Raw genomic sequence first — 17,131 nt, 5'->3', positions numbered from 1 at the left:
ACACCTCCGGCCCTTCCCATGTTCTATACCCAAATACTGGCTACCGCCCTGCCAGAGGTGGGAAGATGTCTCTCCCTAACCCAAGGGAAAAACTGCAGAGAGAAATGACCAGGCCTCCTCTCTTGAGGTCAAACAGACCTGCCTCTCACACAAAGCTGCCAACAGGCCCGTAGGTGCCTCACTCGGGAATATGGAACTGCAGAGGGTCACTAGATAGTTGAGGAAATTAGCAAACATATATTAGTGTCTGAAACACACAAAGTAAGACAGAGGAAGCAGAAATAGCAGATAAGAGCAAGTTTTAAACCATAATATCCCAAGAGAGAGGGCAAAAATGCTGAGTTCATGAAACAAGAACAAGGATATCATGTTTTAAAAGTATTAATCACAAATCCATGGATCAGAACCCACCAGGCTGCTCTGTAAAGCTGTGGGATTTCCCAGGCAAGAGTACTGGAGTGGGTATCTATGCTCTCCTCCAAGGGATCTTCCCAACTCAAGGATCAAACCCTCATCTCCTGCATCTTGGGAGTCTTTACCTGCTGAGCCCAAAAATATTAAAATCAAAATTACAAATTCATTAGAAGTAGAAGATTTGGAAGAAAAAATTGAAGAAACTTCCCAGACAATAGGGCAAAAGACAGAGATTTTTATAAGGAGGGGAAAAAAAAGTAATTTTTGAAAAGGATACATAGGATTAAAGCACAAGATCCAACCTCTAATTCGTAGATATTAGAAAAATATAATAGAGGTAGGCAGAAATGTTACCACAAGATTTTCTTAAAAAATCTCCCCAAAACAGAAGCAGACGTATTTCCAGATGGAAAGTCCAAAAGAGAACTCAGTAATCATAAAGAGAAAAACAGACTCATCCCAAAGTATCATTGTCATAATAAGAACATGGAATTAAGAACTTCCTTTGAAAAAGGGGAAAAGACCACCACAAAGAACTGGGAACCAAAGTGCCAGTGGACTGCATAATAGCAAGATTGGAAGTTAGAAGATACAGCAATTTCTTCAGAAACCTAAGTGAAAGTGACTTCCCATCTTTCATATACCAACTGTGGGAGTAAAACAAGAAGAAGAAAACAAAAAACCCACACATGACTTGAGGAAGCAGCCACTTTGACACTGGAGAGAGGAAAAGGCAGATCCAGAGTGATGGGGCAGTGAAGAGCAGACGGCAGCTGCATGGCAGACCTAGGGGCACGCAGGCAGACCCAGGTCGCCAAGGGGCCTGTGTCCAGGGAAAAACAAAACGCAACTGGCAGGGAGCCCTGCCCTAAGTTCCACCAGGGAGAGCTTAAGGCGGAACTAGTGATCGGGAGTGTGAGAATACAGAGGCCTCATCCTCCCTGCCCCCCTCTGCACACACTTCTCCCGCCAGCCTCTCGCTAGTCCAACTTTCAGTGACATCAAACTCATTTTGTGAATATGTTACTAACTGCTGGTCCTTGCTAGACACTTGCTGTGATACATAATTATATCTTTTTTCTACAGCTTGGTTTCCTTGGAGCCAATGAGTCCTCATTTTTTCATTTGATTATTTAAATTATACTCATAGATTACTTAATAAAATATCTTTTTAAAAATTTTAAGTTGTGTATGTTTTTAAACAATTTCTTTGTTTTATGCATAAATATGCAGCCATGACTTCTTTCTCAAGACAGACATATGAAACACACAAATATAGATATTTATATCCATTTTTTACTTTTTAAAGTCATTATTAGATTTAATCATTATGTCTTTATAACAATTTCTAGTTACTTTATAACATTTCATTATAAGAATATGTAATGGTTTATTTACTTACATTCTTCTGAGTTGGATATAAGAGTTTTTCAAAATTTTTTATAATTTTTTTTATGTTTTTCTTTCTCTTTTTCTTAACTGAAGTATAGTTGATGTACAATATTATATAAGTAGCAGATATACAGTATAGTGATTCACAATTTTTAAAGCTTATACCCCATTTATAATTATTAGCTACATCCCCTGTGTTGTACAATATATCCTTATGGTTTATTTTATACATAATAGAATTTCTTTTACATTTTTAATAAATGCTCACTGAGCACCCTTCTACATAAATATGTCTATATCTCTAATGACAAGTTCAGAGAAGCAGAATGGGTTTAAGGCTTTTGATTTATATTACTCAGCACCATCCTCCAAAATTTCTGCCAATCTACAGTTGTACCTACAATGTATTATGTTCATTTGACCACACACTTACCTTCACCAAGTAAGAGGGATTTAACAAGTAAGATTTAACATGTATGCATCTTAATCTAAATGTCCCTATTAGTTATGCTGTATTATCTATTTATGACTTTTGACCTTTTTTCTATTTTTTTGTTTTTCCTTCTCCTAGCCTTGGTACTTAGATAGGCCTTCTTCAGCTCACGGATGGGTAGATGTTGACCTATGTTTTCTCTCTCTTTAAGTGGGTGGTATTATGGTTTTACTGTCAGTAACTATTTTAAGTAGCCTACAAGGGATCCTTTAACAATACTTCTATAAAAGCATGAAAAGCAGGAGTGGGGGGACCTCAGGAATATAAAGTTGACTGAAAATCAACTAACTTTCTATGTATCTTTTAACATACAAGCTTTCTTCCTTAAATACTGGTGCTACATGGATCAAAAGCAATGTAACACTTTCAGGTATAGATGCTAATACAGCTTAATTTTGAAAAGATTTTACTCACTTGTGGTCATGATGCTGGGAGGGCAAGAGGGTATTCCATGATCTACTGCCCATCTGTAGGCTCCTTCTCCAACTAAAAAGCTAACAACAGAAAGATTATTCTTTTAAAAATCCAGTGTCATCCTCTCCTACATGTATATAGGTAATAAATATATACATTTATTGATATACATATATAATAAAGTAATATAAGCAATATAATAAGGCAACTAAAAATTTTGCAATACCTCAAAATGGCTATATACCAAAAGGCTTCATTTAATTTTTCCCCAAGTTAGAAATTTTACAACTGGAAACAGTAAATGGTATGATATCATTTGCAATAACTAATAAGTAAAAATTGGCAAAATGCAACATAATAAGAAAAAATAGTTGATTTCCCAGTGGAAAATATAAAGATTTATCTTGGATCAAAGTGGTTCTCAGTTTATGTACAAGAACTATTTTAATCATGTCAAGAGTTAAAGCTTAAGCAAATGTCTTCAGATTTGGTATTCTTGCCTAGCATAACAGCTGGATCTATCCAAAATGAGTGGGGTACATCCAGAGATGCCCAAACACAATGATATGCACTTACATTTCTAAGCCTCGATGCAATATATATATATATATATATATACATACACACACACACACACACACATATATGACTCAGAATCATTTTCACTGAGGTAAGGTAGTGTGGTGTGTCCCAGAAGTAATTTTTTTAAGCCCCAATGGCAGGTTTTAACATAACAGTAACTGAATAAAAGGGTACTGTTAGCTAACTGTAAAAGACTTTCTTTCAAAGATTTCAAATAGCATGCAGGATAATTAACCACTCCATTCCCTAACACAGTAATAGCAAGCAGTTACCACAATAATCAATCACTTCATCTCCTTCCACAGCCAACTTCTTAAAGATCTCAGCCAGCCAGTAATGGATTCCTTGAACTAGAGCCTACTCATTAGTTTCCTGCTCCCTATTTTTTGTTTCTGTTCCTCTAATCATCCAACAATAAAAACTCAAAGTAATACATATTGAAGTCTTTAGATTTGATTGTTAATAAGATCAGTGACAGATTAGAAGAAAGTCAAAGTAGATACTTAGAAATATATTCAAACAGTTCCAAAGAGAAACTAGATGGTTAGGCTCAATAACTTTTCCAATATATACAGAGCTGGGAACTGAGGGAGCTTTAAAAAAAAAAAGAGGAGGGAGAGAGCCCACAAGAATAAACAACTTCACCTCTTCAAAATTCCATTTTTTAAAAAAATTCTAAAGGACTCCAAAAATAGAAAACAGTTCTCTTATTCTTGTATCAAATGAAGACCACTGCAAAGAAACAGCCAAGAAAAGCTGTCACATAAAGGAAAACGGAAGAATAATTCAAGTAGGAACTTGGATGCAAGTTGAACTATCCTGATGGCATTTGTAGCACTTTCTCCTGCTCAGAAAAATACTTTGATATAAGAAATAACTTCTATTCATGTGAAAATGTAAAGGAGATGCTAAAGCAGTGCACAAAATGATCAAGACAGAAGTTTGGAGCTGAATCTAATATTCTCAGCACACCCACTGGTCATTTGGGGTTCGATCCCAGTATCTGGGATCAAAAGCATTTTATAAAATACGCTTAGTATTATTTTTCATTTCTCAGTCATTCAAAGATTTGATTCTAAATAAAATCAGTTTGCCACTGTCTGCCATGCAAGTTTTTAAGTATGTTAGGCATTTTATAATATTCACCAAGAAAGTGAGCATTTTGGATGCTTGTCTTATGGATAAGAATTCTGAATACCCGACTTTCCTTACTATCAAAAATTACATGTCCAGTAGTTCAACATCACAAAAAAATGGCATATAACTGCTTTTGATATCATTTTAAAATGCTATAAAGTTATGTGAGCTTGGTTAAAAACGCTATGATCAAAAGGGCTTCCCAGGTGGTGCTAGTGGTAAAGAAGCCACCAGCAATGCAGGAGATACAAGAGATGCAGGTTTGATCTCTGAGTCAGGAAGATCCCCTGGAGGAGGAAATGGCGACCCACTGCAGTATTCTTGCCTGGAAAATCCCATGGACGGAGGAGACTGGTGGGCTACAGTCCATGGGGTTTCAGAGTCGGACACAACCAAAGCAACCAAACACATCCTATCAAAAGCAAAAAATCACTTCCCAGAACACTAACTGCAGCACCAACTCAAATATTTCTCACATATTCATGATTCTCCAAGGAGAAAGCTCTCATAGAAGTTTCATCTCAATTCACTAGGAAACCCACCAACTCCACCTTGTCGACACACCCAGAGTCTGGCCACTTCCCAGCTCTCCCCTGCACCACCTCGGCCTGAGCCGCCTCCGTCGGTCTCCTGGATTGCTGCAACAGCCTCATCACTCCCATGCTTGCCTTGCTCTGTTCCCTGCCTTGGTCCAGTCTCAACACACCAGCCACTGACATCCTTGGGAAACGCAAGCCAGGTAATGACACTCCTCTTCTCAAAACCCTGAGAAGCCCCTTGTGGAGCCTTCAGCAGAGTCTCCAGGCACCCACATGATCTGGTCCTCTGTCCCCCCTCCTCCCCGTGTCTCCTCCTCCTCTTGGTTACTCTACTCCAGCATCCTGTAAAAACACAAACGCCTCAAGGCAGCTCTGGCCGCAGAGCCTTCGCCATGACTGTCCAGTCAGGATCTTCCTTATGTTCCAATTGGCAAATTTCTCCATCTGTTTAAATATATCTCCTTGATGAGGCCTGAAACTCAACACTTTAAAACTACGCAACATGCTACCCTTCTCTACCAGTACTCCTCATCTCTCTCCTTCTGCCCTTTTCTACTTCTTCCACCTTACGACATACTATACACTGTATGTGTGTGCACTCAGTAGCTCAGCTGTGTCTGGCTCTTTGCGACTCCACGGACCAACCCAGGGATGGAACCCAGGTCTCCGTCATTGCAGGGGAATTCTTTACCATCTGAGCCACGAGGGAAGCCCACATACTGTATAGCTTACATATTATCTCTATTGTTTACACTTCTCCCTCAAGTAAACTGTAAGCTTCATTAAGAGCAGGGACCTTTGTTTTTCATTGATATCCACATAGCCACTCAGAACAATGCCTAAAACACACTAATCATTAAACAACTGCAAGACATTCAACAAAATAATAAACGAGGGTGTCAAAATTCTCCAAAGGACAGCGTTTTCCTTGCGTTACGCTCTCCTTAATTCACACCAGCGTAAGTCTAAAGTGTTATGAAACAAAAGCAACAGTAAGCGGAGACCAGCACCGACTGGGGTGATTAAGACCGTCCGCAAGCGGAGCCACTGAACACTCAGTATACCAAACACTCAGAAGTGCACCGAGCTCAACCAGAATTTTATGGATGGGAACTATTTTCAAAAATCATGACGCTATTGTCAGTCTAAAAATGTGCAATTTAGTGATTTTAGAAAGCTCTCAAAACTGCTTACAATGTATTATGCTAGATAAGAGAGAGAGGAGAAAATGATAGCTGCTTCTTTGGACTTCAAAACAGATTTCTGCCTATTTTACCTATGACTTCTTTGTTTATCATAAATACACAGAATTGAAGAAAGATCATCAATTTGGTGGATACTGCTTATTTAAAGCTTACAAATACAGAAAGTGCAAATAAAGGAGAACCTGCTATATGTGGAAAAAGAAATAATGAGCAAATTAAATAACAAGGATTTAACTCTTCTCAAAAATTTTATTGTAAAAATTTTCAAACACATACATTATAATGAATAGTATGTGAATCCAAACGGATCATCACCCTATTTCATCAATGATTAATACATTGCTAATCTTAATTTTCACTCCCATCCAGACTATTTTGAAATAAATCTCAGACACCACATAACTTCAAATATAAATATTTTAATGTCTCTAAAAAAGCAACTTTAAAAAAAAATAAATAACAACATAACAAATTGACACCTTGAAAAATTTAACAATAAATCCTTAGAATCAAAACTTTATTCAATTGATGTTCACATTTCCCTGATTTTTTCCTAAAAGTTGTGCTATTATTGTTATTTTGCCTCGTAAACTATTTTATTTGAGGGGAAACACAACTAATCCATCCATACTTTCTGATTAGTTGATAGGTCTTCTTATGTTTCTTCTAATCTATAGGTTTTTAAATATTCTTTTCACATTCATACAAAAGTACTAAAATCTGAATGAATTTATGAAATACAATAAGTTTAATTGCATTTTCAAATAAACAATGTACCAAAAACTAAATTTGCATCTCAAAAAATCCCAGGGTCTAATGAGCACTTTAGGTTAATTTGTACTAAATGTAAAGCAACAATGTTTTCCAAGCTTTCCCTTTTTCACCAAAAGAAACAAAATTTCCAAAAATTTTAACTTGGACTTCCCCAGTGGTACAATGGATAAGAATCTGCCCGCCAATGCAGGGGACACAGGTTTAACCCTTGATCCAGGAAGATTCCACATGCCAAGGAGCAGCTCAACTGCGCACCAGGACTCCTGAGCCCACAGGCCGCAGCTGCTGAAGGCCGGACCCCAGAGCCCGTGCTCCGCAGTGAGAGGCCACCGCCACGAGGAGCCCACGCGCGGCAACTGGAGAGCAGACCCCGCCTGCCACAGCTAGAGGAAACCCACGCGCCGCGACGAAGCCAAAGTAAGTACATTAAGTGACGTGAACCATACAGTGAAAAAAGAAAACGCTAAGTCAAACAAAACTGTTCAAGTTTATGCTTATAAAAAATTATAACTTATTCTATAATAGGTTAGGAGTTAGCAATTTTTTTCGGCTAGAGGGCCAGACATTAAATAATTTAGGCTTTGTACCCAGATGTCTCGGATGCAACAGCTCCTTTGCAGAGCACAAGCAGCCACAGCCAATATGTACACAAGTGGGTGTGGCTGTGTTCCAAAAACTGTTATTGACAAAAACAGGCGGCAGACTAGATTTGTCCCATAGGCCGTAGTTTGACAACCTTTGTTCTAGATGGTAAGGCCTATCCAAGTTACACCACATCATCATGGAGGAGAAAAGAGTGAAAATATACTTTTATAAGTAAAATCAACTTGGAAAAATAGGGCACAGTTTATGACAACAGTTCCACCAAATGTATGAAGGTATCAAATATTCAGCTAGTCTGACCAAACACCAATACTTAAATAATGCATCATGTCATGCTGAAAAGAACCAGAAAATTAAAATATAAAAGATTATCAGCTAATAGAAATACCATTCCTCCTAAAATTCTGCTGAGGGGTTTTTTCCTTTTAAGAAAGCAATAAGAGTTTACAAAATTCTAACAACTTTAGATGCAGCTGAAACAAATACACTCCCTGTCTTCCTCCATGAAGTATACAGACAGATGAACTTTTTATTTGAAGACTTCTTAGAAAACACCCAATGCTTTGCTGCCCCCATAGTTACCTGCCTCTTCAATAGATGACACCAGAAGACCATGGTTTCTAAGTTTTCCGTCTGCTTTTGATAGTTTTTATATCTCTATATCTAGCACACAGGAATTAAACAATAAATATTTGCTGAATGAAGGAATGATAAGTGAATGAATAACTAAATGGATGTAAACAGCTATTTCTTGCTATTATAAAAGAGTTTTACTGCCTTGTTATGAGTTCTAGTCTGCTGCTTCTAATGTGATACGGAAGGACTCCATAAAATTTCAATAGTATAACAAGTCAAGTAAGGTAGTCAGTTTCTTCATCTACAAAATGTACGTTATCCTCATAAATCATTTTATGATATTATGAGATAATGTATATGAATCACATAAAACAGTGCCTCTCACAGTGTATGAATGCAATAAGCGTCAACTATTATCATTACAGAAATTATATACTAGACTTTTTAGGGTTGTGTGTAAACAAACTTAAAGTAAAAACATGATAAATTTAATTTCATTTATTTAGGATACTCAGGAGGCTTCCCTGGTGGCTCAGACGGTAAAGAATCTACCTGTGATGCAGGAGACCCAGGCTCAATGCCTGGATAGGGAAGATGCCCTGGAGGAGGAAATGGCAACCCACTCCAGTGTTCTTGCCTGGAGAACTCCATGGAGAGAGGAGCCTAGTGGCTAAAGTCCATGGGGTTGCAAAGAATCAGACATGACTGAGCAACTAACACACACACAGAATACTCAGGGAATCTGGGTTTTTTCCAACTACTGCAGGTACGCAGTACCTGCAGAGATTTCTGGAGAGATTTCTGCTTTTGGACAAGATGGAGTAACAAGGAATACATTTACACTCTTGCCTGAACCAATGGGGGAAAAAATCAGACAAAATACAGAAAACTACAGTTTTCACACATTAGACAGTAGGCAGCACGGGACAGTGATCCGTGAGAGCAAGGAAACAAACGGGGTAAAGCTTGTGACGGCCCCGCTTACTGCCTGGAGAGTTTCCTGCCACAGCACAGGAACTCAGAGCAGGAACCCTGCGGCCTCTGTGAGCTGAAGACAGAGGGCTGGGCAGCCAGAGACCCCAGGGGGCCAGGCTTCACAGGGCAGAAACCCAGGGAAGAGAGAGCCACACAGGGAAAGGACTCCGAAAACGTGCAGAGTCCCTCCAGGCTTCAGCGGAGTACAGATCAGTGTAAGCTTAAAAGGAAATCATCAAAGTCTGGGAAAGAATAACACGAACATTTTAGAGGAAACAATCCCCAAGTTCACCTAGGGCCAGGAACAGCTCCTGTTCCCACTAGTCACACTAAAAAAATAAAACCTCATTCTGGTTGCATCTGTTACAGTACTCAGAAGGGTTTTGCCTAGCAGCAAAGCAAAATTAGCTCAAGGCTAAATGCTTCTCTAGTTCGTGTAACAAAGTATAAAGCAAGGCCTGAAAGGATGACGCTGTCTCTAAATATTAAAGTACAATCCTAGAATTAAAGTACAAAAATATCCAACACCAAATAAGGCAAATCTCACAATGTGTGGAATCTAATAAAAAAAATTACCAAATGTGAAGAAGCAGGAAAATGTAACCTATAATGAGAAAAATCATTCCATTGAAAACCCAGAAATGACCAAGATGATAGAATTAGTAAACAAAGATATTAAAAGTTACTATAATTGTATTCATATGCTCAAGAAGTTACAGGAAATATTAAACATGTTAACCAGATACACAGAATAGATTTTTTTTAAAGACACAAACCAAACTTCTGGAGATAAAAACTACAATGTCAGAAATGAAAAATAAACCAGATGGGATTAACAAGTGACTAAGTATTGCCAAAAAATAATTAGTAAACTTGAAAACAGCAGTAGAAATTATTCAAAATGAAACAAAGAGAAAAATGAATGGGAAAAATAAAAAAAATTATCAGTACCACTATGAGAGGTCAAATACACATGTAAACTGGAATCCTAGAAGACAGAAGAGGAGGGATCAGGAAAAACACATCTGAAGAAATAACAGCCAAAAATCTTTCCAAATTTGATGAAATATATCGCTACATATCCAGGAAGCAAAATGAACACAAACCAAAGACATTACAAGAAAACTACAGACCAAAGTCTCTCATAAACACAGATGCAAAAAGTATTTACAAAAGTTAGTAAATTGGATCCAGTAACATATAAAAGGATAATACATTGTAACCAAGTGGAATTTATTCCAGGAATGCAACTTTTACTTTAAGAGTCAAAAATCACCCAATCACTGTATCGACTGACTAAATAAGAAAGATCATCACAAATAGATACAGAGAAGTATTTGAAAAAGTACAATACCCATTCCTATTAAAAATTTTCAGCACATTAGGAAAAGAAGGGAACTTTCTCAACATGATAGAGAGTATCTATGATAAACCTATAGCAGCCATAATGTGCGTGAAAGTGTTAGTCGTTCAGTCATGTCTGACTCTTTGCAACCCCATGGACTGTGTAGCCTGCCAGGCTCCTCTGTCTATGGAATTTTCCAGGCAAGAATACTGGAGGTGGTTGCCCCTTACTCCAGAGGATCTTCCTGACCCAGGGATCAAACCCGTGTCTCGCGTATTGCAGGCAGATGCTTAGCATCTGAGCCATGAGGGAAGCCCGTCATATCTAAGGGTAAAGAACAAATGCATCCTCCCTAAGATTACAAATAAAACAAGGGTGTTCACTCTCACACTTCTATTTCACATTGCATAGGAGGTGCGAGCCAGTGCAATAAGGAAAAAGAAATTAATTAAAGGAATGTACATTAAAAAGGAAGAAATAAAAGTATTTTTATTCCCAGAAGACAGAATTATCTATGTACAAAACTTTATGGAATCTATAAAAACAAAATGAGAACAAATGAATTTAGCAAATTTCCAAGCCAGAATATCAATATAAGGAAATCAATTATATATCTACATTGGTAAGGAACAATTGGTACTTAACTTTTAAAATGTGCAAGTTATCACAGCATCAAAAAGAAACACTTAAGTATAAATTTTTTAAAGCTGTGCAAAATCTGTACACTGAAAATTATAAAACACTGTTCGGAGAGGTTAAAGAAGACCTTAAAAAATGGTTTAAGTTAAAAACCTAATCAAAATTCTAGCAGGTTATTCAAAGAAACTGACAGGATAATTCTAAAATTCACATGAAAATGCAAAATGCCTAAAATGGTCAAGGCAATTTTGAAAACAAAAAATAAAGCCGAAGAACAATGTGAGAAAATTAGATCACTAATTCCAAACAACTATAGGATCACCTTATGACATTATTTTAATACAGAGATGGCCATAGCTTTTTCACATATATTTCATCTTTGTAAAATATAAAAACGCTACACGTATCCCCTGTGATAACTGCCTAATCTTGTTCCTTCCTTCCTCCTTCCTAGAGGTAATTATGGTGAGCCTCGTGACCTTCTTTCCAGAACTTTTTTGCACATCTATGTACATGTCTATGTAGACTTACAAAATCAGAGTGCTGGCACATCTTGGAGATACTGCAGGTTCAGTTCCAGACCACCACAATTAAATGAAAATCACAATAAAGCAAGTCACACAAATTTTCTGATTTGCCAGTTCATATGTTTACACTATACTGTATTCTATTAAGACTGCGATAGCACTATGCTTAAAATAATACTGTACACACCTTAATTTAAAAACAGTATATCACTAAAAAATGCTAAGCATCATCTGAGCCCGCAGCAAGTCACAGTAGCAAACAACACTAAACATGACTGATCACAGGGCACCATAACAACCATAATAATGAAAACGTCTGAAATCTTGTGAGTTACCAAAATGTAACAGAGACATCAGGTGACCAAATGCAGTTGGAAAAATGGCTCAAAGCACAACTACCACAAACCTTCAATTTGTAAAAAAAAAAAAAAATACAGTATCTGTAAAGCACAATAAAATGAGGTATGTTGTGTTGTATGTGTTTACTACCATAAAGGAATAGATGAGAATGAGAAAAGCTTAACTTCTGGACAGCGGTAACCTAGGGCAGGGCCAGAGATGGGCCGGGGTATGAGGATGGGTCAGCAGAAGGATAAGGATGCCGTTAGAAAGGATCACATCCACGCAGCTTCGAGTCTCTTGGTAATGTTTTGTTTTCTTAACCTGGCTGGCAGGAAACAGGGACACCTTGAATATATTTGGGTAAAAAGATTTCAAGACTTTTCAAAACTATAATATTTTCTATTACTTGAAAGTCAAATACAGTGATCCCCATAGAAGCACTGTCACAACTTTGAATACAGGATATTCACGTAGCCTTCACAGCCAGGCATACTGAACATGTATGGTACTGAAGACAGTAAGTGTAAGACAGTACTGAGGCATAATCGTTAATATTATTATGCGTGTTACGTGAAGAACAGTACGGAGGTGCCTTAAAAAACTACCGAGCTACCATATGACCGTGTAATCCCACTCCTAGGTACATATCCAGAGAAAAAGATGAGCCAAAAGGATACATGCACCCCAATGTTCACTGCGGCACTGTTTACAACAGCCGGGACATGGAGCAGCCTAAATGTCCATGCATATTTCACTTCAATAAGTGAACCACAAAACATTACATATATTTTAAATGTACTGATGTTGAAAAAATCTCTAAGACATCCTATTTAAAGAAAAAAAGAAAGTTTCGAAATAATATGTACATTTATTTTTTAAAATATGCATAACTCTGTTTACAATGGCTAAGACATGGAAAGAACCTAAATGTCCACTGACAGAAGAATGGATAAAGAAGGTGTGTGTGTGTGTGTGTGTGTGTGTGTGTGTGTGTGATGGAATATTACTCAGCTGTTAAAAACAATGAAATAACGTCATTTGCGGCAACATGGATGGACCTAGACAGTGTCATCCTGAGTGAAGTAAGTCAGACAGAGAAGGAGAAGTATTGTACGACATCCCATATATGTGGAATCTAAAAAGAAATGACACAAATGAACTTACTTACAAAACAAGAAGAGACTCACAGACTTAGAAACTGAACTTGTGGTTGCCAGGGGAAGGAATAGTTGGGGAGTTTGGGATGGTCATGTGCATGCTGCGATATTTAAAATGGGTAACCAACAAGGACCTATTGTATAGTACATGGAACTCGGCTCAGTTTGATCAGGCCGCCTGGATGGGAGGGGATTTTGGGGAAGAACTGACACATGTGTATATATATATACGGCTAAGTCCTTTCGCTGTGCACCTAAAACTACCACAACATTGTTAATCAGCTATACCCCAACACAAAATAAAAAGTTCAAAATAAAAAATATTTTAAAGTCGATAAAATGTGTCATTAGGCATGTTAACAGGATGTGATTACATTTTGCAAACAGAGAAATTTACAAAACTATATAAGGGTGAAATACAGTGGTGAGGATTTGCTTTAAAATACTATAGGAAAGAGATAGGTGCATGAGACAGATAAAGGGCAAAAATATTAATTATTGGAGCTAGATGATAGGTTTGTGCAGGCTCTTTACAATAGTCAAGTTCAAAGTTTTTTTTAACAAAAATTATATTTTAACCCTGCAGAAAAGATGTAGTCTTACTAGTGTTAGTCTCACAATGTGTTTCTCCAGAAGAGTAAAATTAAGTACTTTTATTCTGAGAACTTCTCAATAAAATGAGTTTAGACTCTGGACTCAAACATGTAAGATATTTTTAAAGTCCTATAATAAAAAGACCCCGGTTGAGCACTTACTAACAGCAAAAGCATCTCTACAATCAACTACAAAACCTAAATTAACTCTGATCTCTTTTGTGCATTAATCCATAATATTCTCTTCCATCCGGAGCTCTCTCTTGAAACAAAATGTTTCGAGATCACAGACCAAAGAGTGTCGTCCTCTCAAAGGCAAGCTACTGCTGATGTGTAACCAACAGCATCAGGCTTCTGTGGATAAAAATAGCCTTCAAACACTGCATGCACCAAAGACCAAAGTCCCGGGGAAAGAGGAAGAAGAACAAAGCAGTTACCAGGGAGGAATTCGGCCGGCTGAGAGTTTGCCCTTCTGCCCTTCACACAAGAGTCTGTTTGCAACTGAGACTGGGTTCTTGATTCCTATAAAATAAAATCAGCAGAAAGTGAAATCAGAAAGTCTTCAAGTTTCCCACTCAATTTTGTGCCTGTTTCAGTAAGACAACTTTTAAGTATCAATATCTTGGAAAACTTTCTATAAATATAATAATGAAAACTGTTATTTATCATGAACAATAAGGAGCAAATCAAATATATGAATACCTATAGACATAAGAACAGAATAAACATAAAAACATACATTCTCATTTTATCATGTGCTATAGCAGCAAAGACTGAATTTGAAGTAACACAAACTTAAATTAGGTTCCTTTTTAATAGATTTCAGGATAGAATCAAAAATTTAACTGGAAATTTGCCATCTATTATGAAAACCATGAATTTCCTCTAAGGAATACACCTGACTACAAACAGCTTCAAATTTCTCCTTAGGGAGAAAAATTGACAGACAAAATTTTTAAATCTCACCTGCAAGAAAGAATAAAGTCCTACAAATGGGGAGAGAGTGGGGAGAAGAGGCCAAAGACATACAAGATTGAGACTGATGTGGCTAGGATCGCTTCCAGGAGGGAAAACAAAATGAAGAGTGAGAAAAGGATGCTTCTCCAGAGGAAGAATAGGATAGGAGGTACTAGCATGAAAAAGAATTGCCAGGGTGAAAATAACAATGACAGATATGACAATGATTATGACAGAAGACAGTGACAGTAACTTAGGATCCAGTATGTGCCAGGCCCAGTGCCAAACCTTTACATGTATCAGACTATTTAATTGACACTTCACCTGTATCACATAAGTATAGCTTTAACTCTATATGATTACTGAGGAAACATTTGCAAAGGTTAAGTTACCTGCCCAGGATCACATGCTGATATTTTAACAGAGGAAGCTAATGACCACACCCTTAACCACTAAGTTATAGTCTCAGGACACTATTAATACAAAAAAAAAAACCAAAAAAACAGGATATAAAGAGACTGAAAAACCTCAGATTAAACAACAGATTGACTTAAAACTAGATATTTAGCTAACACCAAAAACTACTGTCCCCCCACTAGAAAAGGATAAACTATCAAAAGAAGAAAAACTCAGATCTCTGTACAAAGCTCTTAAATTTATTTCTGTGTCTGATGATTCAGTGGTATAAAGACATTAATTAACTGATAAATTAACAAAAATTCAAAGCTATAAATTCACCATCAAAGCTTCAAAAGGATAACTATGATGTATGAAAAACTGACTCTGAAATTCACCAGGTAAACTTCATTTAAAAAAAAAAAATGAAGAGGCACTCATCTTACAAAATACCATTTTCTTATTAAAAGCTATTGTAATTGAGTGTGGTTTGTGTACAAAATGGACAAATATATCAATGGAACAGAACAAAGCTAAAGTTGAGACACAGACATGTGTGAATGAGGATATTTAATACATAATACAGACAGTATTTCAAATGTAGGAAAGGATGGACTGTATATGAGAGGTAGACAGAACAGACAGCGATGACGGTCAGACTGTTTTATAACTGTACCAGCTATCAGTTGACTGCTTTGCAGCTACAAATGCACCCTTGGTTGCCTGACGGGTAACAGCGGGCATGGGCCATCAAACCCGTGGCTGTGGCCAGCTTGCACACCGTCAGCGTGGTCAGTAGAGGGCCCTGGAGACAGCCGCGGCGGCCGGGCTCCTCGAGCGCACAGGATTCACGCCATGTGGCCCACACGGCTCTCTCCAGAGCCCAGGGCCTGTGGGGTGCAGCTTTCTGCAGCATTTGCCCACCACATGCTTCCCAGACAGCCCAGAAAGAAAAGGACCATCATCACGGATCCCCACGCCTTCTCCTCAGTCCCACACACAGCAGAGTACCCTGTGGGGCTGGCTGTCTAGGGAGCCAAAACCCCAGCGCTCATCCTAGGAACGGAGGTGTCCCTCCCACGGCTCCCTGGGCTCTGCGCGCCCACCGGCCAGTCTGAGCCCACAGGATGGTTTCTGCTCCCACAGGACGACGGCCTGGGTGACGCAGCAACTTCCCTGCCAGACAGCAGGCTGCAGCCACACCTGGTTCAGTGAGGTCCGAACTTCCTTCCACGTTTTCCTTACGTGGGTATTTCCCCTCTGCCCTTTACGTTAAGCTTCTCCTGTTTAACTGCTGTGTGGTTCCTGTCTCCTAGCTGGACCCAGTCTGATACAACAAATTCGGCAAATGACTAAATCTCTCCTGTGTCTCAGAGTCCTCAATTATAAAATGGGGATAAAAGTACTGATCTCAGAAAGTTATCCTGAGAACTAAATGGTTTAACACACATGAACTACTGGAGGACAATGCATGGTATGTAATAGTCACCCAATAAATGGTTGTTGTTACTCAATAGACTATACAGGGACAATTTGTTGATCATTTCAGAAACTGATCAACAAACAGTGCATTCAAAAAGCCAATGAAAAATAAATTACATGTATATTTGAAGAATATGTAAGTGACTGCACTTACAATTATGACTGGGAGCTGACCGTGGCTCAGATCATGAACTCCTTATTGCCAAACTCAGACTTAAATTGAAGAAAGTAGGGAAAATCACTAGACCATTCAGGTATGACCTAAATCAAATCCCTTATGATTATACAGTGGAAGTGACAAATAGATTCAAGGGATTAGATCTGAAAGACAGAGTGCCTGAAGAACTATGGATGGAGGTTCGTGACATTGTACAGGAGACAGTGATCAAGACCATCCCCAAGAAAAAGAAAGGCAAAAAGGCAAAATGGTTGTCTGAGGAGGCCTTACAAAAAGCTATAAAAAGAAGAGAAGTGAAACGCAAAGGGAAAAAGGAAAGATATATCCATTTGAATGCAGAGTTCCAAAGAATAGCAAGGAGAGATAAAAATGCCTTCCTCAGTGATCGGTGCAAAGAAATAGAGGAAAAAA

General features: G+C 38.0%; 1 protein-coding gene across 6 annotated transcripts in view; it reads right to left on the bottom strand.

Moving 5' to 3' along the window:
- The window catches only part of TASP1 (taspase 1), a 246,075-nt gene that overhangs the window by 179,010 nt on the left and 49,934 nt on the right, over positions 1-17,131 (bottom strand). For all 6 annotated transcript variants that reach the window (XR_006271492.1, XM_043478982.1, XM_043478985.1 and 3 more), the window contains 2 exons: positions 14,145-14,229; positions 2,714-2,793 (listed from right to left, as the gene is read on the bottom strand). Coding sequence is in view for 5 of the 6 variants with exons in the window: in XM_043478982.1 (XP_043334917.1) it covers positions 2,714-2,793; positions 14,145-14,229 (165 nt within the window). In the remaining variant the exon portion in view is untranslated. The remainder of the gene's footprint in view (positions 1-2,713; positions 2,794-14,144; positions 14,230-17,131) is intronic.

Source organism: Cervus canadensis, chromosome 10 (genome assembly GCF_019320065.1).
Source record: "Cervus canadensis isolate Bull #8, Minnesota chromosome 10, ASM1932006v1, whole genome shotgun sequence".
NCBI lineage: Eukaryota > Metazoa > Chordata > Mammalia > Artiodactyla > Cervidae > Cervus > Cervus canadensis.
Note: the sequence above shows the minus strand (reverse complement) of the source record. Positions and strands in the feature narration are given on the sequence as shown.